Below are 23,642 nucleotides of genomic sequence, written 5' to 3' on the forward strand. Positions count from 1 at the left end.
GGTGGGGGCGATGACGTCAAAGTTGCTCCAACTTTCATGACCACAAAACTAGTTTGGAAGAATGCCTGCCCTGTGAGTTCTGCTATACTTAGACATAATTCCAACGGTTTTTAGAAGCTTTAGAGTGTTTTCTATCCAATAATAATTATTATATGCATATATTAGCAATTTTTGACAAAAAAAAAATTCAGTTTACTAGGGGTACCCAATTCCTCTAAAGGGGGCATAAGTCAGCCATATCCTCAACAGGTTTTAACCCATTTTAGAATAAGGCTGTAAAGTAACCAAATGTGTAAAAAGGGAAGGGGTCTGAGTACTGTCCGAATGCACTGAATGTACAAAACATTATGACCACCTGATCTCTCCATGAAAGACTGATCAGGTGAATCCAGGTGAAAGCTATTATCCCATATTGAAGTCACTTGTTAAATTAACTGCAATCCGTGGAGATGAAGGGGAGGAGACAGGTTAAATAAGAATTTTTAAGCCTTCAGACAATTGAGACATGGATTATGTATGTGTGCCATTCAGAGGGTGAATTGGCACGACAAAAGATGTAAGTGCCTTTGAACGGCGCACGGTAGTAAGAGCCATGCACATCGGTTTGTCTAAAGAACTGCAACGCTGCTGGGTTTTTCACGCTCAAAAGTTTCCCGTGTGCATCAAGAATGGTCCACCACCCAAAGGACTTCCAACCAACATTGGAGCATTGGAGTCATCACAGGCCAGCATCCCTGTGAAACAATTGACACCTTGTAGAGTTCAGGCCCTGACAAATTGAGGCTGTCCTGAGGGCAAAAACAGAGGTGCAACTTAATATTAGGAATGTTTTCTTAATGTTTTGTACACTCAGTGTATATATGTTGTATTGTCACATACACTGGATAGTGAAATGTGTTGTTTTACAGGGTCAGCCATAGTAGTATGGCTCCCCTGGAGCAAATTAGGGTTAAGTGCCTTGCTCAAGGGCACAGACTGATTTTTCACCGTGTCGGCTTGGGAATTCGAAACATACATCAAAAAGCACCCAGGAATGGTTCAATAAGAGATGCTGGACAGAGTGGTGAAGTGAAGAGCACAGATCTGAATTACATGCAAAATCTATAGGGACTGCTGAAAACATCAGTTGGTGGGTACCCCTCAGTTTGCTGCTGAAAAGTGGAAAAGAATGCCAGTAGAATGTTGCAGCAAGCTCATTGATGGCTACAAGAAGAGTTTGTCTGCAGTTATTTTGGCCAAAGGATGTGCAACGAAAGGATGTGCAAAGGAGTACTAGGTTTGGAGTGCCAATCATTTTGTCGATAACATTTGTCAACTTGAGTTTTAGAAGAAATATGGAATTATCCTTCTTGGTCAAATAGCCCTTACAATGTGTTGGGTCATTGTCCTGTTAAAAAATTGATGGGATGGTATATCACTGCAGAATGCTGTGGTAGCCATACTGGTTAAGTGTGCCTTGAATTCTGAATAAAATACTGACAGTGTCACCAGCAAAGCACCCCCACACCTCCTCCTCCATGCCTCACAGCAGTTGGCACCAATAATATTTTTTTTTGACTCAACAGACCAAAGGGCAGATTTCCATCGACTAATATCCATTGCGTGTGTTTCTAGGCACAAGCAAGTCTCTTCTTATTATTGGTGTCCTTTAGTAGTGGTTTCTTAGCAGCAATTCGACCATGAAGGCCTAATTCACACAGTCTCCTCTGAACAGTTGATGTTGAGATGCGTCTTACTTTAACTCTGAAGCATTTATTTGGGTTGCAATCTGAGGTGCAGTTAACTCTAATGAACGTATCCTCTGCAGCAGAGGTAACTTCTTGTGGCGGTCCTCATGAGAGCCAGTTTCGTCAGAGCGCTTGATGGTTTTTGCGACTGCACTTGAAAAAACTTTAAAAGTTCTTGAAAATTTCCGGATTGACTGACCTTCATGTCTTAAAGTAATGATGGACTTTAGTTTATCTTAGCTTATTTGAGATTTTCTTGCCATAATATGAACATTGCCTTTTACCAAATAGGGCTATCTTTTGTATACCACCCCTACCTTGTCACAACACAACTGATTGGCTCAAACTCATTAAGAATGAAAGAAATTACACAAATTAACTTTTAACAAGGCACACCTGTTTAATTGACATGCATTCCAAGTGACTACCTCATGAAGCTGGTTGAGAGAATGCCAAAAGTGTGCAAAGCTGTCATCAAGGCAAAGGGTGGCTACTTTGAAGAATCTCAACTATAAAATATATTTAGATTTGTTCAATACTTTTTTGGTTACTACATGATTCCATGTGTTATTTCATAGTTCTGATGTCTTCGCTACTCATCTACAATGTAGAAAATAGTAAAAATAAAGAAAAACCCTTGAATGAGTAGATGTGTCCAAACTACAGTTGAAGTCTGAAGTTTACATACACTTAGGTTGGAGTCATTAAAGCCCATTTTTCAACCACTCCACACATTTCGTGTTAACAAACTATAGTTTTGGCAAGTAGGTTAGGACATCTACTTTGTGCATGACAAGTAATTTTTTAAACATTTGTTTACAGACAGATGATTTCAATTATCATTCACTGTATCACAATTCCAGTGGATCAGAAGTTTACATACATTAAGTGGACTGTGCCTTTAAAATTCCAGAAAATGTTGTCATGGCTTTAGAAGCTTCTGATAGGCTTATTGACATCATAGGCGAACTGACAACCTTCAAACTTAGTGCCTCTTTGCTTTACATCATGGGAAAATCAAAATAAATCAGCCAAGACCTCAGAAAAGAAATTGTACACGTCCACAAGTCTGGTTCATCCTTGGGAGCAATTTCCAAATGTCTGAAGGTACCACGTTAATCTGTACAAACAATAGTATGCAAGTATAAACACCATAGGACCACACAGGCGTCCTACTGCTCATGAAGAAGATGCGTTCTGTCTCCTAGAGATGAACGTACTTTGGTATGAAAAGTGCAAATCAATCCCAGAACAACAGCAAAGGACCTTGTGAAGATGCTGGAGGAAACAGGTACAAAAGTAACTATATCGTCATAACCTGAAAGTCCGCTCAGCAAGGAAGAAGCCACTGCTCCAAAACCGCCATAAAAAAGCTAGACTACGGTTTGCAACTGCACATGGGAACAAAGATCGTACTTTTTGGAGAACTGTCCTCTGGTCTGATGAAACAAAAATATAACTGTTTGGCCATAATGACCATCGTAATGTTTGGAGGAAAAAGGGGGAAGGGGAAGCATAGGGGTGGCAGCATCATGTTGTGGGGGTGCTTTGCTGCAGGAGGGACTGGTGAACTTCACAAAATTGATGGCACCATGAGGAAGGAAAGTTATGTGGATATATTGAAGAAAAATCTCAAGACATCAGTCAGGAAGTTAAAGCTTGGTCGCAATTGCATCTTCCAAATTAACAATGACCCCAACCATACTTCCAAAATTGTGGCAAAATGGCTTAAGGACAACAAAGTCAAGGTATTGGAGTGGCCATCACAAAGCCCTGATCTCAATCCTATATAACATGTGTGGGCAGAACTGAAAAAGTGTGTGCGAGCAAAGAGGCCTTACAAACCAGACTCAGTTACACCAGCTCTGTCAGGAGGAATGAGCCAAAATTCACCCAACTTATTGTGGGAAGCTTGTAGAAGGCTACCCGAAACGTTTGACCCAACGTAAACAATTTAAAGGCAATGTTAGCAAATAATAATTGAGTGTATGTAAACTTCTGACCCACTGGGAATGTGATGAAAGAAATAAAAGCTTAAATAAATCATTCTCTCTACTATTATTCTGACATTTCACATTCTTAAAATAAAGTGCTGATCCTAACTGACCTAAGACAGGGAAGTCTTACTAGGATTGAATGTCAGGAATTGTGAAAACTGAGTTTAAATGTATTTGGCTAAGGTGTATATAAACTTCCAACTTCAACTGTACATCCAGAATGTGTGTGCACTCACTGAGCAGTGCTCCCCCATAGAGTCTGATGGAGACACTGGTGTTGTTGATCTCCTCTTCAAACACTATGTCATACAGCTGCTTGGGCAACACCAGGGCCTGCAGAGGGAGCACAACACAGCACACTCATCATCTTAATCACAACATGCACCATTGTAACAATACTTCGGGGGATAGTTTGAGGTCCCAGAGCATAGCTCGATCAACCACGGGCAGCGGTTGTAACTACTGCTCCAAGAAAGCTAGGTCTGTTTGTGACAAAATCACCAGGCAGTTGCTCCTCAAATAGAGCATTAGACAGAGAATAACTTAATTTACCATTAAACAATGTGGCTTCCTGTACACCCACAGTAAAACCATTCACAGACATAGTAACAGGGTCTAAGGTCATTCAGCTACACAGTAAATTTAGGGGCAGACAAAGGCTGAGCTGTTCTTCCCAGATGTCCCATCGAGATAGTCTTCACTACACTAACTGTATGGGACTCTGTTCACTAAAGAGAGGGGAGACTGAAAGAGTGGACAAACTGATTCCTTAACTCTTAGTGAAATATGTTGGTACAGTTCTAAACCACTCGTGAGAGTTCTAAACGGTGAAAGATAACCCTACTGTCAAGCCAGAGAATGAAACACTTCAGGTGAGGAGTGGTTACAGAGGTCTGGATCATGTTTACTCCAGGTAAATGCCACAATAAAGGAAATACTTGAGTAAATGAGGGGTAGAAAGTATATTGAAAGCAGATGCTTCCACACAGGTGTGTTTCTCGAGGTAATTAAGCAATTAACATCCCATCATGCTTAGGGTCATGTATAAAGATACCCTGCTGCCCATTATTTCCTACCATAGCTAGAAGAAGAAATCTCAATGACTTTGAAAAATGGGTCTCAAAGGAGCATAGTGGGTTTATAGGGAGTGTGTGTGTGTGTGTCTCATTCATCAGATCTCAACCCAATTGAACACTTTATGTGAGATTCTGGAGTGGTGCCTGAGACAGTGCTTTCCTCCTAAGGCTGTTACGGTGACCGTATTACCGCCACACCGGCAGTCATGAGTCATGACCGCAGTCAAATTCCACATGACAGTTGAGTCACAGTAACTAGGCTTCTCCAAAACTACACTTTGATGTCGCTGATGGTCATTTGTTGCCTACCAAACTTGCTAATGGCCTGGTACTCAGCGCTCTATTGTCCTTCTAATCAATGCAAATGCCATCGAAAATCAAATCAAACACTTCATGAGAGCCCTGGCATTCAGAGTTTACGCAGAATAGGATCATCTTTTGAGCAGCGAGAGCCAGCTCCTCATAGCTGGTTGATGCATGGAATGAAATAAGTGTTCCTATGAGCCCATGTGGCGCAACATTTCTATAGGCTATGATATGAAATTGGGTGAGAAAACAGAGTTTTAATGACCTCTTAAAAAGACAAGGATCCCATCAGCACATACAGTACCAGTCAAAAGTTTGGACACACCTACTCATTCAAGGGTTTTGCTTTATTTTACTAATTTCTACATTGTAGATTAACAGCAGATAATTATGAAGACATAAAAATTAAGAAATAACACATATGAAATCATGTAGTAACCAAAAAAGTGTTAAAACATATCAAAATATATTTTATATTTGAGATTCTTCAAAGTAGCCACCCTTTGCCTTGATGACAGCTTTGCCATTCTCTCAACCAGCTTCATGAAGTAGTCACCTGGAATGCATTTCAATTACACAGGTGTGCCTTGTTAAAGTACATTTGTAGAATTTCTTTCAATCTTAATGCATTTGAGCCAATCAGTTGTGTTGTGACAAGGTAGGGGTGGTTTACAGAAGATAGCCCTATTTGGTAAAAGACCAAGTCCATATTATGTCAAGAACAGCTCAAATAAGCAAAGAGAAACGACAGTCCATCATTACTTTAAGACATGAAGGTCAGTCAATCCGGAAAATTTCAAGAACTTTGAAAGTTTCTTCAAGTGCAGTCGCAAAAACCATCGGGTGCTATAATGAAACTGGCTCTCATGAGGACCACCACAGGAAAGGAAGACCCAGAGTTATCTCTGCTACAAAGGATACGTTCATTAGAGTTAACTGCACCTCAGATTGTAGCCCAAATAAATGATTCACAGAGTTCAAGTAAGAGACATATCAACATCAACTGTTCAGAGGAGACTGTGTGAATCAGGCCTTCATGGTCAAATTGCTGCAAAGAAACCACTACTAAAGGACACCAATAATAAGAAGATACTTGCTTGGGCCAAGAAACTTGAAATCTGTCCTTTGGTCAGATGAGTCCAAGTTTGAGATTTTTGGTTCCAATCGCTGTCTTTGTGAGATGCAGAGTATTTGAACAGATGATCTCTGCATGTGTGGTACCCACTGTGAAGCATGGAGGAGGAGGAGGTGTTATGGTGTGGGGGTGCTTTGCTTGTGTCTGATTTACTTAGAATTCAAGGCACAATTTACCAGCATGGCTACCACAGCATTCTGCAGCGATACGCCATCCCATCTGGTTTGCACTTAGTGGGACTATAATTTGTTTTTCAACAGGACAATGACCCAAAACGCAACTCCCAGCTGTGTAAGGGCTATTTTAATACGAAGGAGAGTGATGGAGTGGTGCATCAGATGTGGGAACTCCTTCAAGACTGTTGGAAAAGCATTCCTCATGAAGCTGGTTGAGAGAATGCCAAGAGTGTGCAAAGCTGTCATCAAGGCAAATGGTGGCTACTTTGAAGAATCTCAAATGTAAAATATATTTTGAGTTGTTTAACACTTTTTTGGTTACTACATGATTCCACATGTGTTATTTCATAGTGTTGATGTCTTCACTAGTATTCTACAATGAAAATAGTACAAATAAAGAAAAACCCTTGAATGAATAGGAATGTCCAAACTATATGTAAAGATGTAGCCTAGCCCATAGGCCTATACTGTATGTTTTGATAAGGTTTGTATCACAACTAAAGTGGCCAAATAAATCTAAGTGTAGCCTATATGCCTAGGACCCCTGGAACAGGGATGGAGAGCCCATAGCCTACACAGCCTAGTTAAAGGTATGAATAAGAGACTGAGGAAGTGCTCAAAAATCAGAGCGGAGTGCATGCTTTTCAAACTACTTTTTTCAAATCATCATTAGTCACATCATGCAGCCTTAGAATGTATTATAAATCAAAACATTCAACATAAGTGTTTTTTTTTATCACAACTAAAGCATCATACATAACTCTAAAATAAGCATATAGGAGGACCGGTTTCAAATGATCACTTTGTTAATTAACTGCTCAACATAGAATAGTGCACACTAGCTCAGAAATTGTTTGGGGAAAATATCCTTTCCATTTTATTCAGCTATGTTCAATTCTATTCTTGTTACTTTTAAATAATATAAAATAATGCCACAGGAAGTATTTCACATGCTATTCTGTTGTTCTGAAATAGGCAATATTATCATATTATAATTTTTCTTTAGATTTATTTTAATGGTGTAGGCAACCCTGGTCTGAGAGTGCCACAGCCAGTTCATGTTTTTGATTTAACCAGGCAATCACTGAATTGATCAATTAGCTCAGTTGGTCAGGTGTGGTGCCTAGTTGGAACAAAATCTTGCAGTATCTGTGGCGCTCCAGGAATAGGGTTGCCTACCCCTGGTGGAGGCTATATTAAATGGATTTTTCAATGTTGATGTTCCAAAGGTCAGCATCAGTGGCTTGTATGCTATGTGTAATTAACCGTCAATAACCATGAGACCGGCAATTATTTGCATGACAGTTACCGGCTGGTTACCGGCTGACAACATTTCATGACCGCCACACAGCCTTATTTTCACCACCATCAACAAAACACCAAATTATGGAAATTCTTGTGGAGAATGGTGTTGCATCCCTCCAATACAGATACAGACACTTGTAGAATACATCCCAAGGCGCTTTGTCGCTGTTCCGGCAGCTCGTAGTTGCCCAATGCCCTATTAAGACACAATGTTGCCGTGTCCTTTATTTTGGCAGTTACCTGTATGTGTGTGTTGTGACTGTGTGTCATTCAGTCTCTATCAACTCACCATCAAGGCCATGACTGTGAAGGCTACTGCAGAGATGAGGATCCAGACCCTCAGTCCAACAGGCTCTCGCACCTGATACTTGATGTCATTCCCCAACATCTGACTGAGCTGTGTGTGTGTGTGTGTGTGTGTGTGTGTGTGTGTGTGTGTGTGTGTGTGTGTGTGTGTGTGTGTGAGAGAGAGAGAGAGAGAGAGAGAGAGAGAGACACACACACAGGGAGAGAGACAGAGAGAGAGGATGAGGAAAGAAAGAACATCATTAAGACATTTTCTAATTAGAGCTAGTTAATGTCTATGTCTAATGTCTATTGCTGGAGAGTCAGGAAACCCCTCAGGGATTTTACCATGAGGAAATGGTGACTTTAAAACAGTTAGAGTTTGCTGTGATAGTAGAAAACTGAGGATGGATCAACATTGTAGTTACTCCACAGAGAAGGAAGAATACAGAATACAGAATAAAAATATTCCAAAACATGCATCCTGTTTGCAACAAGGCATGAGAGCTTCTTAAGTGCAATAAATGTTCTTCTAGCTTTCTTAAAAGGCATATTCTTCTCCTCTCCCCTTGGTCCCTATAAGAGAAAGTATAGCACTTTGTTTTCTGTCAATATACAGTGCCTTCAGAACGTATTCAGACCCTTGACATGTTCCACAATTTTTTACATTACAGCCTTATTCTAAAATCGATTAAATAAATAAAAATCCTCAGCAATCTACACACAATACCCCATAATGATAAAGCAAAAACAGATCTGACATTTTAGCAAATCGATTCAAAATAAAACAGAAATAACTCATTTACATAAATATTCAGACCCTTTGCTATGAGACATGAAATTGAGGTCAGGTGCATCCTGTTTCCATTGATCATCCTTGAGATGTTTCTACAAATTGATTGGAGTCCACCTGGGGTAAATTCAATTGATTAGACATGATTGGGAAAGGCACACACCGGTCTATATAAGGTGCCACAGTTGAAAGTGCATGTCAGAGCAAAAACCAAGCCATGAGGTTGAAGGAATTGTCCATAGAGCTCCGAGACAGGATCGTGTCGAGGCACATTGTGTTGAGGCACAGATTTGGGGAAGGGTACAAAAAATGTCTGCAGCATTGAAGGTCCCCAAGAACATATTGACCTCCATCATTCTTAAATGGAATAAGTTTTGATCCAACATGACTCTTCCAAGAGCTGGCCGCCAGGCCAAACTGAGAAATTGGGGGAGAAGGGCCTTGGTCAGGAAGGTGAACAAGAAACGATGGTCACTCTGACAGAGATCCAGAGTTCCTCTGTGGAGATGGGAGAAGTTTCCAGCAGGACAACCATCTCTGCAGCACTCCAGAAATCAGGCCATTATGGTAGAGTGGCCAGACGGAAGCCACTCGGCAGTAAAATGCACATGACAGCTCACTTGGAGTTTGCCAAAAGGCACCTAAAGACTCTCAGACCATGAGAAACAAGATTCTCTGGTCTGATGAAACCAAGTTTGAACTCTTTGACCTGAATGCCATGCATCACGTCTGGAGGAAACCTGGCACCATCCCTACAGTGAAGCATGGTGGTAGCTGGGTGCTTGTGATACTTGCGAGATTTGTTCATGACATTTCGCAGTGGAACACGTGAAAATTGATTGTACTTTTTACCTGTTGGAGACCTCTGCACTAAAGTACTACTACAAACATGTTTTACTTTGTCCTGAATACAAAGTGTTATGTCTGGGAAAATCTAATACCAGACATGACTGAGTACCACTCTCCATATTTACAAGCAGAATGCTGGCTGCATCATGCTTGTAATCATTAAGGACTGTGGAGTTTTTCAGGATAAAAAAGAAACAGAACGGAGCTAAGCAAAGGCAAAATCCTAGAGGAAAACGTGGTTCAGTCTGCTTTCCTCCAGACATTTGGAGATTAATTCACCTTTCAGCAGGATAATAACCTAAAACACAAGGTCAAATCCACACTAGAGTTGCTAACCAAGTATACAATGAATGGTGCTAAGTGGCCGAGTTAAAGTTTTGACTTAAATCTGCTTGAAAAACTATGGCAAGACCTGAAATTGGTTGTCAATCAATTTCTAAAACATGTTTTCACTTTGTTACTATGGGGTATTGTGTGTAGACTGGTGAGAAATGAGATTTAATTCATTTTGAAAAAAAGAAATGTGGAATAAGTCAAGGGGTATGAATACTTTGTCTTGTTCTTGTCTCCACCCCCCTTCAGGGGTCGCCCATTTCCCCCATTATCCCCTGTGCTTTATACCTGTGTTTTCTGTTTGTCAGTTGCCAGTTCGTCTTGTCTCATCAAGCCTACCAGCGTTTTTCCTGTACTGATGTTTTTCTCTCTAGTCCCTGTTTCCTAGTTTTCCCGGTTTTGATGAATCTGCCTGCCCTGACGTTCTTTACCTTTCGGACTCTGCTCTGGATTACTGACCTCTGCCTGCCCTTGACCTGTTGTATGCCTGCCCCCTGTTTTGTAATAAAATTGTGTTACTTCGAACTGCCTGCATCTGGGTCTTATTCTGAGGTCTGATAGTACGAACTGGCCATGACTGACCCAGCACACTCCGACCAGGTCCGCAACGCCATCTCCTCCCAAGGAGCCACCATTGGGAGACACGACAAGTTACTCCAAGGTCTTGTGGACGGAATCCAGACCGGGAGGACTCTCGCCTGGGCTACCGCGGTGGGGGAACAACAATCTGCCGTGTTTCTCAGCCTGGAAGAATTTGTGGCTGAGGTGAAAAAGGTTTTCGATTTTCTGTTGTCTGGGAGAGAGGCTGCCCGGAAGTTACTCCAGCTTCGCGGACTATGCGGTTGATTTCCGCTCATTGGCTGCTGAGAGTGCCAGGAATCCGGATTTCCCTGTTCGACACATTCCTTAATGGATTATCGGAGGTGGTTAAGGACGAGCTCGAAGCCCGGGAGCTGCCTACAGGTCTTGATTTGCGCATCGCCTTGACCATCTGGATCGATAGGCGGCTACGGGAACTTAGGGGGGAGAGGAGATCTGATTGCGGTCCCAATTGCTTGCCTCCGAGGAACTCTGGATGTCCCCGAGAGGATCCGAGCTTACTAGAGTTCCCCCGAAGTCTACCGACTCGCCTTTATCGAAGCCGATGCAACTCGGCAGAGCTAGCCTGGCTCCAGCCGAAAGATTACGCAGACTTAAAATCAAGAGTTGTCTGTATTGTGGAACTGCTGGTCATTATGTGTCTACCTGTCCTTTAAATTGACCAGGCTCATCAGTAGGTACAAGGAATCTGGTGGGCCACACAGAGAGTTTTTCTTCTCCCCTTACTTGCACCCTCTTCATGCCATCCTGCAGTGGGGCGACCAGTCTAAATCTCTCTGGGTTCTCATTGACTCTAGGTCGACGAGAGTTTCATGGAAGACACCCTGGTGTCTGAGCTAGGCATCCCCACTCAGCCCGTCTCCACTAACCTGGACGTTAAAGCACTGGATGAACGCTCTATAGGCAGGCTTACCCACAATACTAGCCCTATCCACCTGCGTTTGTCCGGGAACCACAGTGAGTCAATACAATTATACAGTTTATGCTCATCAAGTCTCCTCAGGTTCCCGTGGTATTGGGGTTTTCTTGGCTCCAGCTCCACAATCAAATCTAATGTATTTATATAGCCCTTCTTACATCAGCTGATATATCAAAGTGCTGTACAGAAACCCAGCCTAAAACCCTAAACAGCAAGAAATGCAGGTGTAGAAGCACGGTGGCTAGGAAAAACTCCCTAGAAAGGCCAAAACCTAGGAAGAAACATAGAGAGGTACCAGGCTCTGAGGGGTGGCCAGTCCTCTTCTGGCTGTCCCTTGTGGAGATTATAACAGAACATGGCCTCCCTCACTAACTTCAAGCATCGGCTGTCAGAGCAGCTTACACAGCCCATCTGTAAATAGCCCATCCAACCAACTACCTACCTCATCCCCATATTTGTTTGTTTTTTTCTGCTCTTTCGCACACCAGTATTTCTACTTGCACATCCTCATCTGCACATCTATCACTCCAGTGTTAATTGCTAGGTAGTCCTGAGGCATGGTCCTAGGGCTCAGGTCTTCCTCCGAGAGAGAGAAAGAAAGAGAGAATTAGAGAGAGCATACTTAAATTCACACAGGACACCAGATAAGACAGGAGAAATACTCCAGATGTAACAGACTGACCCTAGCCCCCAGACACAAACTACTGCAGCATAAATACTGGAGGCTGAGACAGGAAGGGCCAGGAGACACTGTGGCCCCATCCGATGATACCCCCCGACAGGGCCAAACAGGAAGGATATAACCCCACCCACTTTGCCAAAGCACAGCCCCCACACCACTAGAGGGATATCTTCAACCACGAACTTACCATCCTGAGACAAGGCCGAGTATAGCCCACAAAGATCTCAGCCACGGCACAACCCAAAGGGGGTGCCAACCGACAGGAAGGTCACGTCAGTGACTCAACCTACTCAAGTGACGCCTCCCTCCTAGGGACAGAACATTTCTGATTTTTGCAATGTTATGTACATGGAAAAAGCAGTCCTTGAAACAGTCTTGATATGTTCTTCAAAAGAGAGATCAGGGTCCAGAGTAATGCCGAGGTCCTTCACAGTTTTATTTGAGACGACTGTACAACCATCAAGATTAATTGTCATATTCAACAGAAGATCTCTTTGTTTCTTGGGACCTAGAACAAGCATCTCTGTTTTGTCCGAGTTTAAAGGAAAAGGTTTGCAGCCATCCACTTCCTTATGTCTGAAACACAGGCTTCCAGCGAGGGCAATTTTGGGGCTTCACAATGTTTCATTGCAATGTACAGCTGTGTGTCGTCTGCATAGCAGTGAAAGTTAACATTATGTTTTCGAATGACATCCCCAAGAGGTAAAATATATAGTGAAAACAATAGTGGTCCTAAAACGGAACCTTGAGGAACCCCCAAAATGTACAGTTGATTTGTCAGAGGACAAACTATTCACAGAGACAAACTGATATCTTTCCGACAGATAATATCTAAACCAGGCCAGAACTTGTCCGTGTAGACCAATTTGGGTTTCCAATCTCTCCAAAAGAATGTGGTGATCGATGGTATCAAAAGCAGCACTAAGGTCTAGGAGCACGAGGACAGATGCAGAGCCTCGGTCTGACGCAATTAAAAGGTAATTTACCACCTTCACAAGTGCAGTCTCAGTGCTATGATAGGGTTATAAACCAGACTGAAGCATTTAGTATACATTGTTTGTCTTCAGGAAGGCAGTGAGTTGCTGCGCAACAGTATTTTTTTTTTTTGTGAGGAATGGAAGATTCGATATAGGGTGATCATTTTTAATATTTTCTGGGTCAAGGTTTGGCTTTTTCAAAAAATACTTTATTACTGCCACTTTTAGTGAGTTTGGTACACATCCGGTGGATAGAGAGATGTTTATTATGTTCAACATAGGAGGGCCAAGCACAGGAAGCAGCTCTTTCAGTAATTAAGTTGGAATAGGGTCCAGTACAGTGCCTTGCGAAAGTATTCGGACCCTTTGAACTTTGCGACCTTTTGCAACATTTCAGGCTTCAAACATAAATATATAAAACTGTATTTTTTTGTGAAGAATCAACAACAAGTGGGACACACTCATGAAGTGGAACGACATTTATTGGATATTTCAAACTTTTTTAACAAATCAAAAACTGAAAAATTGGGCGTGCAAAATTATTCAGCCCCCTTAAGTTAATACTTTGTAGCGCCACCTTTTGCTGCCATTACAGCTGTAAGTCTCTTGGGGTATGTCTCTATCAGTTTTGCACATCGAGAGACTGAAATTTTTTTCCCATTCCTCCTTGCAAAACAGCTCGAGCTCAGTGAGGTTGGATGGAGAGCATTTGTGAACAGCAGTTTTCAGTTCTTTCCACAGATTCTCGATTGGATTCAGGTCTGGACTTTGACTTGGCCATTCTAACACCTGGATATGTTTTTTTTTAACCATTCCATTGTAGATTTTGCTTTATGTTTTGGATCATTGTCTTGTTGGAACACAAATCTCCGTCCCAGTCTCAGGTCTTTTGCAGACTCCATCAGGTTTTCTTCCAGAATGGTCCTGTATTTGGCTCCATCCATCTTCCCATCAATTTTAACCATCTTCCCTGTCCCTGCTGAAGAAAAGCAGGCCCAAACCATGATGCTGCCACCACCATGTTTGACAGTGGGGATGGTATGTTCTGCTGTGTTGCTTTTACGCCAAACATAACGTTTTGCATTGTTGCCAAAAAGTTCAATTTTGGTTTCATCTGACCAGAACCTTCTTCCACATGTTTGGTGTGTCTCCCAGGTGGCTTGTGGCAAACTTTAAACAACACTTTTTATGGATATCTTTAAGAAATGGCTTTCTTCTTGCCACTCTTCCATAAAGGCCAGATTTGTGAAATATACGACTGATTGTTGTCCTATGGACAGAGTCTCCCACCTCAGCTGTAGATCTCTGCAGTTCATCCAGAGTGATCATGGGCCTCTTGGCATCTCTGATCAGTCTTCTCCTTGTATGAGCTGAAAGTTTAGAGGGACGGCCAGGTCTTGGTAGATTTGCAGTGGTCTGATACTCCTTCCATTTCAATATTATCGCTTGCACAGTGCTCCTTGGGATGTTTAAAGCTTGGGAAATCTTTTTGTATCCAAATCCGGCTTTAAACTTCACAACAGTGTCTCGGACCTGCCTGGTGTCTTTCTTGTGCTTCATGATACTCTCTGCGCTTTTAACAGACCTCTGAGACTATCACAGTGCAGGTGCATTTATACGGAGACTTGATTACACACAGGTGGATTGTATTTATCATCATTAGTCATTTAGGTCAACATTGGATCATTCAGAGATCCTCACTGAACTTCTGGAGAGAGTTTGCTGCACTGAAAGTAAAGGGGCTGAATAATTTTGCACGCCCAATTTTTCAGTTTTTGATTTGTTAAAAAGTTTGAAATATCCAATAAATGTCGTTCCACTTCATGATTGTGTCCCACTTGTTGTTGATTCTTCACAAAAAATACAGTTTTATATCTTTATGTTTGAAGCCTGAAATGTGGCAAAAGGTCGCAAAGTTCAAGGGGGCCGAATACTTTCGCAAGGCACTGTATGCAGCTTGAAGGTTTAGAGGCCATGATTATTTTCATCATTGTATCAAGAGATATAGTACTAAAACATGTGAGTGTTTCCCTTGATCCTAGGTCCTGGCAGAGTTGTGACGACTCAGGACATCTGAGTTTTGGAGGAATACACAGATTTAAAGAGGAGTCCGTAATTTGCTTTCTAATTATCATGATCTTTTCCTCAAAGAAGTTCATGAATTTATTACTGCTGAAGTGAAAGCCATCCTCTCTTGGGGAATATTGCTTTTTAGATAGCTTTGCGACAGTATCAAAAGTACATTTCGGATTGTTCTTATTTTCCTCAATTAAGTTGGAAAAATAGGATGATGAGCAGCAATGAGGGCTCTTCGATACTGCACGGTGCTATCTTTCCAAGCTAGTCGGAAGACTTCCAGGTTGGTGTGGTGCCATTTCCGTTCCAATTTTCTGGAAGCCTGCTTCAGAGCTCGGGTATTTTTTGTATACCAGGGAGCTAGTTTCTTATGACAAATGTTTTTAGGGGTGCAACTGCATCTAGGTTATTGCGCAAGGTTAAATTGAGTTCCTCAGTTAGATGGTTAACAGCTTTTCGTCCTCTGACGTCCTTGGGTAGGCAGAGGGAGTCTGTGGAAGGGCATCAAGGAATCTTTGGGTTGTCTGAGAATTTATAGCACAACTTTTGATGGTTGGGGTCTGAGCAAATTATTTATTGCGATTGCAAATGTAATAAAATGGTGTTCCGATAGTCCAGGATTATGAGGAAAAACATTAAGATCCACAACATTTATTCCATGGGACAAAACTAGGTCCAGAGTAATACTGTGGCAGTGCGTAGGTCCGGAGACATGTTGGACAAAACCCACTGAGTTGATGATGGCTCCGAAAGCCTTTTGGAATGGGTCTGGGGACTTTTCCATGTGAATATTAAAGTCACCAAAAATTTGAATATTATCTGCTATGACAACAAGGTCCAATAGGAATTCAGGCAACTCAGTGGGGAACGCTGTATATGGCCCAGGAGGCCTGTAAACAGTAGCTATAAAAAGTGATTGAGTAGGCGCATTGATTTCATGACTAGAAGCTCAAAAGACAAAAACTGCTTTTTTTTTGTAATTTGAGATTTGATATCGTGAATGTTAGCAACATCCCCTTATCAACTGGACTGCTGGTACTATCGTGTGCTGGAGCCCGTTCTGCATTGCCCGTTGTCTGAAGTCGGCGCACTCTGTGAGTATAACAGAAAAACCTGAGAAAAATTGAACCAGGAAGTGGGAAATCTGAGGTTTGTAGTTTTTCAACTCTTGGCCTATCGAATACACAGTGTCTATGGGGTCATATTGCACTTCCTAGGGCTTCCACTAGATGTCAACAGTCTTTAGAACCTTGTTTGATGCTTCTACTGTGAAGTGTTGCGAATGAGAGGGGAGATTGAGTAAGGTCTCTCCCAGAGTGCCACGAGCTGACCATGTGTGTTCACGTGATAGTTAGCTTGCATTCCATTGCATTTCTGAAGACAAAGGAATATTCCGGTTGGAACATTATTGAAGATTTATGTTAAAATCATCCTAAAGATTGATTCTAAACATCATTTGACATGTTTCTACGGACTGTAACGGAACTTTTTGACTTTTCGCCTGCTCCTAGTTATCGCGCGTCATGATTTTGGAATACTGGGCTAAACGCGCTAACAAAAAGAAGGTGTTTGGACATAAATTATGAACTTTATCGAACAAAACAAAGTTTATTGTGGAATTGGGGTTCCTGGGAGTGCATTCTGATGAAGATCATCAAAGGTAAGTGAATATTTATAATGCTATTTCTGACTTCTGTTGACTCCAACATGGCGGATATCTGTTTGGGTTGTTTTGGTCTCTGAGGGCCGTACTCAGATTATTGCATGGTGTGCTTTTTCCGTAAAGTTTTTTTGAAATCTGACACAGCGGTTGCATTAACCTCTCTTGGATAGGGGACGCAAGCGTCCCACTTGGCCAAAAGCCAGGGAAAATGCAGCACGGCAAATTCAAATAAAATGATATAAAAATCTAACTTTCATTAAATCACACATGTAAGATACTAAATTAAAGCTACACTCATTGTGAATCCAGCCAACATGTCAGATTTTTAAAAGGCTTTTCGGTGAAAGCATAAGAAGCTATTATCTGATGATAGCACAACAGTAAACAAAGATAATAGCATATTTCAACCCTGCAGGCGCTACACAAAACACAGAAATAAAATATAAATCATGCCTTACCTTTGACGAGCTTCTTTTGTTGGAACTCCAATATGTCCCATAAACATCACAATTGGTCCTTTTGTTCAATTAATTCCATCCATATATATCCAAAATGTCCATTTATTTGGCATGTTAGATCCAGAAAAAAACAGCTTCCAACTTGTCACTACAAAATATTTCAAAAGTTACCTGTAAACTTTGCCAAAATATTTCAAACTACTTTTAATACAACTTTAGGTATTTTTAAACGTTAATAATCGATCAAATTGAAGACGGGTCTATCTGTGTTCTATACAGGAAGACAACAAACCAACGCTACTTTTCAAGTCTTACGCAACTCTCAATAGTGTTACCCAGTTCCTAGATGGCCGTACTTCTTCATTGCACAAAGGAATAACCTCAACCAAATTTCAAAGACTGGTGACATCCAGTGGAAGCGGTAGGAACTGCAAACAAGTGCCTAAGAAATATTGTTTCCCAATGTCCTAAAAAAAAAAATGCTGAATGGTTAGTAAATTCTGTTATACTCACAGACATGATTCAAACAGTTTTAGACACTTCAGAGAGTTTCCTATCCAAATCTACTACTAATATGCATATTTATCCAAAAGTGAAAATGCTGCCCCCTATACCTTAGGAAGTTAAGGAGAAGTATATCTTTAATTCTGTGAATAACACTTGTATATTTTATCAATGTTTATGATGACTATTTCTGTAAATTGATGTGGCTCTGTGCAAATTCACGGGATGTTTTGGAGGCAAAGCCAAACGTAAACTGAGGTTTTTGGATATAAATATAAATTTGATTGAACAAAACATACGTGTATTGTGTAACATGTTGTCCCGGGAGTGTCATCTGATGAAGAATATCAAAGTGATTCATTTTATCTCTATTTCTGCTTTTTGTGACTCCTCTCGTGGGTTGTAAAATCACTGTATGCTTTCTGTGACAAGTTGCTGACCTAACATAATGAAAAGTTCTGCTTTCGCCGAAAAGCCTTTTTGAAATCGGACACTGTGGTTGGATTAACGAGAATTATATCTTTAAAATGGTGTCTAATACTTGTATGTTTGAGAAATCTGAATAATGAGATTTCTGTTGATTGAATTTGGCGCCCTGCACTTTCATTGGCTGTTGGCGAGGGGTTCTGCTAGAGGAACGGAACCCTGGTCCTAGACACGTTAAGAAACGCTACCCGCTTTAGAGCCACTTCGAAAATTGTGAGTTCCATCACTCCACCATCTCTTTCCTTGGATACATGATCGCTGCTTGGAATGTGCAGATGGATCTGGGAAAGGTGAGAGCGGTGGTGGATTGGCCCCAAACCACTTCCAGAATGCAACATTTATTAGGATTTTCCAATTTCTATCGCTGTTTTATCCATAGTCGCAGTGAAGTTGGCACCCTGGCTTCCCCCATCAGCACTCACATTTCCCAAGGTCCTGTTCACGTTGTCCCCAGCTACTGACCGGTCGTTCCTGGACCTTAACCACCACTTCACTACAGCTCCCATATTGATTCATCTGAACCCATCCCGTCAGTTCGTGGTGGAGGTAGACGCTTCGGATGTCAGAGTGGGGGCCATGCTCTCCCAACGTTCTGCCCTGGACCTTAAGCTGCATCCCTGCGCCGCCTTCTCCCAATGCCTTAACGCCACTGAGAGGAATTATGTGGGGAATCGAGAACTACTCGCAGTGAAGTTGGCCTTGGAGGGGTGGAGACACTGGTTAGAGGGGGCAGAACTTTCATTCATAGTGTGGACGGATCACAAGAACCTGGAATATCTTCACAACGCTAAGCGTCCCACAACGCTTCGCTGGCCATGGCAGAACACTGACATTCCTGTCTTGGAGGAAATCACGCACAGAACGAGCAGTATGGCTGGTGGCATTGTCATGCTGGAGGGCTATGTCAGGATGAGCCTGCAGGAAGGGTACCACATGAGGGAGGAGGATGTCTTCCCTGTAACGCACAGCATTGAGATTCCCTGCAATGACAACAGGCTCAGTCCGATGATGCTGTGACACACCGCCCCAGACCATGACGGACCCTCCACCTCCAAATCGATCCCGCTCCAGAATACAGGCCTCGTTGTAACGCTCATTACTTTGACGATAAACGCAAATATGACCATCACCCCTGGTGAGACAAAACCGCGACTCATCAGTGAAGAACACTTTTTGCCAGTCCTGTCTGGTCCAGCGACGGTGGGTTTGTGCCCATAGGCGACGTTGTTGCCGGTGATGTCTGGTGAGGACCTGCCTTACAACAGGCCTACAAGCCCTCAGTCCAGCCCCTCTCAGCATATTGCGGACAGTCTGAGCACTGATGGAGGTATTGTGCATTCCTAGTATAACTTGGGCAGTTGTTGTTGCCATCCTGTACCTGTCTCGCAGGTGTGATGTTCGGATGTACCTATCCTGTGCAGGTCTTGTTACACATGATCTGCCACTGTGAGGTAGATCAGCTGTCCGTCCTGTCTCCCTGTAGCGATGGCTTAGGCGTCTCACAGTACGGACATTGCAATTTATTGCCCTGGCCACATCTGCAGACCTCATGCCTCCTTGCAGCATGCCCAAGGCACATTCACGCAGATGAGCAGGGCCTCTGGGCATCTTTCCTTTGGTGTTTTTCTAGAGTTAGGACACTAAAGAGGCCTTTCTACTAAGTTTTCATAACTGTGACCTTAGTTGCCTACCGTCTGTAAGCTGTTAGTGTCCTAACGACCATTCCACAGGTGCATGTTCATTAATGGTTTATGATTCATTAAAAAAGCATGGAAAACAGTGTTTAAACCCTGTACAATGAAGATCTGTAAAGTTATTTGGATTTTGACTAATTATCTTTGAAAGACAGGGCCCTGAAAAAGGGACGTTTCTTTTTTTGCTGAGTTTATGAATCAAATCAAAAACGTAATGCAAACCTGGAATGGTGCCTATCGTCAGACAAAATGTGTAGTCTAATCAGTTTTCTTGTGTGCATACGAATCCTACTACATATTTCTGTGAATTACTATTCCAGACTTTCCAAATGCATTTGGGCAAGAAAATGCTGTGGATGGCACAGTGGATGTTGCTTTGGATGATCATGTGGTTGAGCAAAAACACAGAACCCAAGGGATACAAAATTGCCAGTAGTAATACAATCCTGCCAGGCCCCTGGGAGAAGATCTACATATTCTAGGGGAATCCAGGTAAAACTCCAGATCGATACCCCTAAGAGGAAACTTCCGGGCAGAAGAGTTGGCTGAGTGTTGTGGAGCAGATGAAGATGCAGGTGATGAAGATCCCACCTGGGAGATGACATCAGATGAGGATTCAGAGGAAGATGATCTGGATATCAGAGTTGATGAAGAGCAGAGAGCAGACCATAGACCAGGAAAACAAAGACCATCCCTGGTCTTTGAGAGCAGCCTGTCTTTCCTTCTTTTGAGGTACATGGTTTGCGGTGCACAGCCATGTTGCGTCATCCTGTGCCGGTGCATCGGCACCCTCATCGTTTTGGACCAACTTTTCCCTAAGGACACACCAGTACCTGGAAAAGCCAGCCAACCCATGACACTATGACTATAGGTAACCTCATGATCACAAGTTTCATCTTGTTCATTGGAGAGAGTCCAACAAATTTCCTGAACATGGTTGCAATCATGGGAATTCTGACCATCGCCACTCGAACCTAGAACCTGCTGCAATCTTCCCATCTTGTTCCTGCAGTAAGGTGAGTGTTGTGTTGGTAGCAAGCCCATATTCTTAGTAACATCAAGGGAACAATCTGTCTGGGTGGTGACGGACGATGAGCAATTTCTGAAAATGGAATGTTGATGGAAAGCATTTTTCCTTCTCTGCCATAGATGGAAAGCCTGAAGGTTTATGGACGTGAAGTTAGTGTAGCTCACATTTTAGCATTGAAAACACCCTCTTTTCAGTCACTGATAATGTCTATTTCCAACCAACTTCTGTTTCAGAGCAGTGAAGTTTCATGGTCTAAGCTATGAACCCCTAGGAATAATAATGGATTGGTTTTATATAGCGCATTTCTACCAGCTGAGGTATCCAAAGCACTTTACATAGTAAGGGAGAAACTCACCTCATCTACCACCAATGTGCGCCACCCACCTGAGTGATGCACGGCAAAATTAGTGTGAGTTACAGTATACACACTATGGTGCAATACATCAGATGATTGCTTATTCAATGTGTCACTGTATATAAACCACAAATGAACTCAATTCTGTGCAGTATTCTAGAACCCAGCGTGTCAACACAGATGGTGCAATACAATAACATCATGTGAGTACAGTTAATATCTAACATTTACAGAACTAATGCCATACCACACATACAGTACCTCAAAACTGAAGACGCATGCCGTATAAATCATCATCATGATATTATACATTATCATAGTGTGGTCCTTTGTAGCTCAGGTGGTAGAGCATGGTGCTTGTAATGCCAGGGTAGTGGGTTTGATTCCTGAGACCACTAATATGTAAGTCATGCTGAATGGCATATTATATATTAGTATCATCCCTCCAAAAATGTGTTAGTATCTAAAATGCTATGTTTGTGAGTGTCTAATTAAATTCACATTATCTCTTAAAAACATAAACATAGCATTATTTGTGACTTTACTGTGGAAAAGACATTGGTATTATATTAGTCTGTTTATTAGTCTAGTCTTTATAATATTCTGTGTGTATATAACATGATAATTCATAATGCAATTAACTGGGTGAATCCCAGATTGCTCCCAGCCAGGCTGAAGTACCAAATTCCAGCCTCTGGGGCACTATGGACCCTGGTTAAATGTGATGTAATTAATAGGGAATAGGGTGCCATTTGAGACACAACCCATACCTTTAACTCCCACACTATTATTGAATCACTTGCCCGAGCTACCTGAATAGATGTCATTGTAGCAATGTCAGTGAATTCTTCATGGCTCACCCCAAGGCCATATCAGTCCCCTGCAGCCGGGGGAGTCACACACACACACACACACACAAGCACACACACAGGCGCACACAAATACACACACGCACATTCACTGTACTGTAGCTATAATGACTATTGCTGGGAGTCCTGCGTGGCAGGTTAGTTTAGCTGCTTTCCAAGGCCAAAAATAATTTAATGTTGTGACCGAATTATCAAGGAGTCAACTCAATGAAGGCCTTTGATATTGGGCTATATCACAAATGGCACCCTTTTACCTTTATAGTTTATTACTTTTGACCAGGGTCTGGTTAAAATGGGTGCACTACATAGGGAATAGGGTGCCATTTGGACACATTGTCTAGCCTCACTGGCATGTATTGTTCAAGGATGAGAAGATTTCTGTGATTTATTTCTGTGTTCAGTACTCTGTTCTTTCTGGGTTTGTTTGTGTCATTTTTTTTTTGCAAAATGTTCCACATCAGTGGAGAGCAAACAAACAGAAAATAAAGATAAACAATTTCTGTGTGTGTAGACAATTTGTGGATTTGTTAAAGTCTTTCATGTTCCATTCTTTTCTCCTAGGTTTTATTCCTATACACTTCACAATGCTTCACAACATCCCTCTAGGTCTAGAAGACACACACCATTTTTTTTGTGGTTATCGAGGTGTGTGTTCATGTAACTGAAGGATAGTGGAGCATAAAGAATCTGCGGAAGATTTGAATAATTTTATGGTTGGTAGTGTTGAGAAGGAAGCCACTACCAATCGCAAAAGTCGTTTTCGGCATGACAAGCCTGTGAAATGTCAAAGTGAAATGAAACAGAATCATTCTTTATTCATTTGTTTTTCTGTAACAGTTAAAACAGAGAGACCGTTTTCCAGCTTAACTTTCATTTTACAACAGGCTATTTAACAACACCGGCAGCCTTGTCCCAGATCTGTTTGTGCTCTTACCAACTCCATTGCTCATTGTCAAGCCATGCCAATGAGTGACAAGGAGTTGGGGTGATAGCACAAACAGGCTCAATTCTGGTGATAAATAAAAACATAATAAAAAAAGAACACTTTCGTATTGTATTCGTGACTCTATAAATCTGGGATTTGAAAAATAAACCTGGAATGATTCATTGTGGATAGATGTTTAGGATTCAGAAACAGAAAGCGGATGTTTACTTTAAAAGACAGACCCATGAAAGAGTGAAATGGGGAACCAAGCTTTTTTAGAAATATTGGTGCAATAAGTCCTAACTTCTTTGACATCAGATCTGCAACGTATAGGCTTACATTACCCTGGGTCAGTCACCCTGCAACATTTACCCTAACAAACTGTGAAAATCTGCCTTTTCTTCAACATCAGACTTGCAACT

The 23,642-nt window shown here is 41.9% G+C and overlaps 1 protein-coding gene and 1 pseudogene across 1 annotated transcript in view; both read right to left on the reverse strand.

Moving 5' to 3' along the window:
- Positions 1 to 23,642, reverse strand: part of LOC110525462 (tumor protein p53-inducible protein 11) — a 118,874-nt gene that overhangs the window by 25,825 nt on the left and 69,407 nt on the right. Inside the window, exons 3-4 of the mRNA XM_021605592.3 lie at positions 8,012 to 8,119; positions 3,961 to 4,057 (exon numbers count right to left, since the gene is read on the reverse strand). Coding sequence (XP_021461267.3) covers positions 3,961 to 4,057; positions 8,012 to 8,119 — 205 coding nt within the window. The remainder of the gene's footprint in view (positions 1 to 3,960; positions 4,058 to 8,011; positions 8,120 to 23,642) is intronic.
- LOC149985579 (uncharacterized) lies at positions 19,247 to 19,955 on the reverse strand (annotated as a pseudogene).

This window comes from Oncorhynchus mykiss, chromosome 1 (genome assembly GCF_057628025.1).
Source record: "Oncorhynchus mykiss isolate SJ-2025 chromosome 1, ASM5762802v1, whole genome shotgun sequence".
Classification (NCBI taxonomy): Eukaryota; Metazoa; Chordata; class Actinopteri; order Salmoniformes; family Salmonidae; genus Oncorhynchus; species Oncorhynchus mykiss.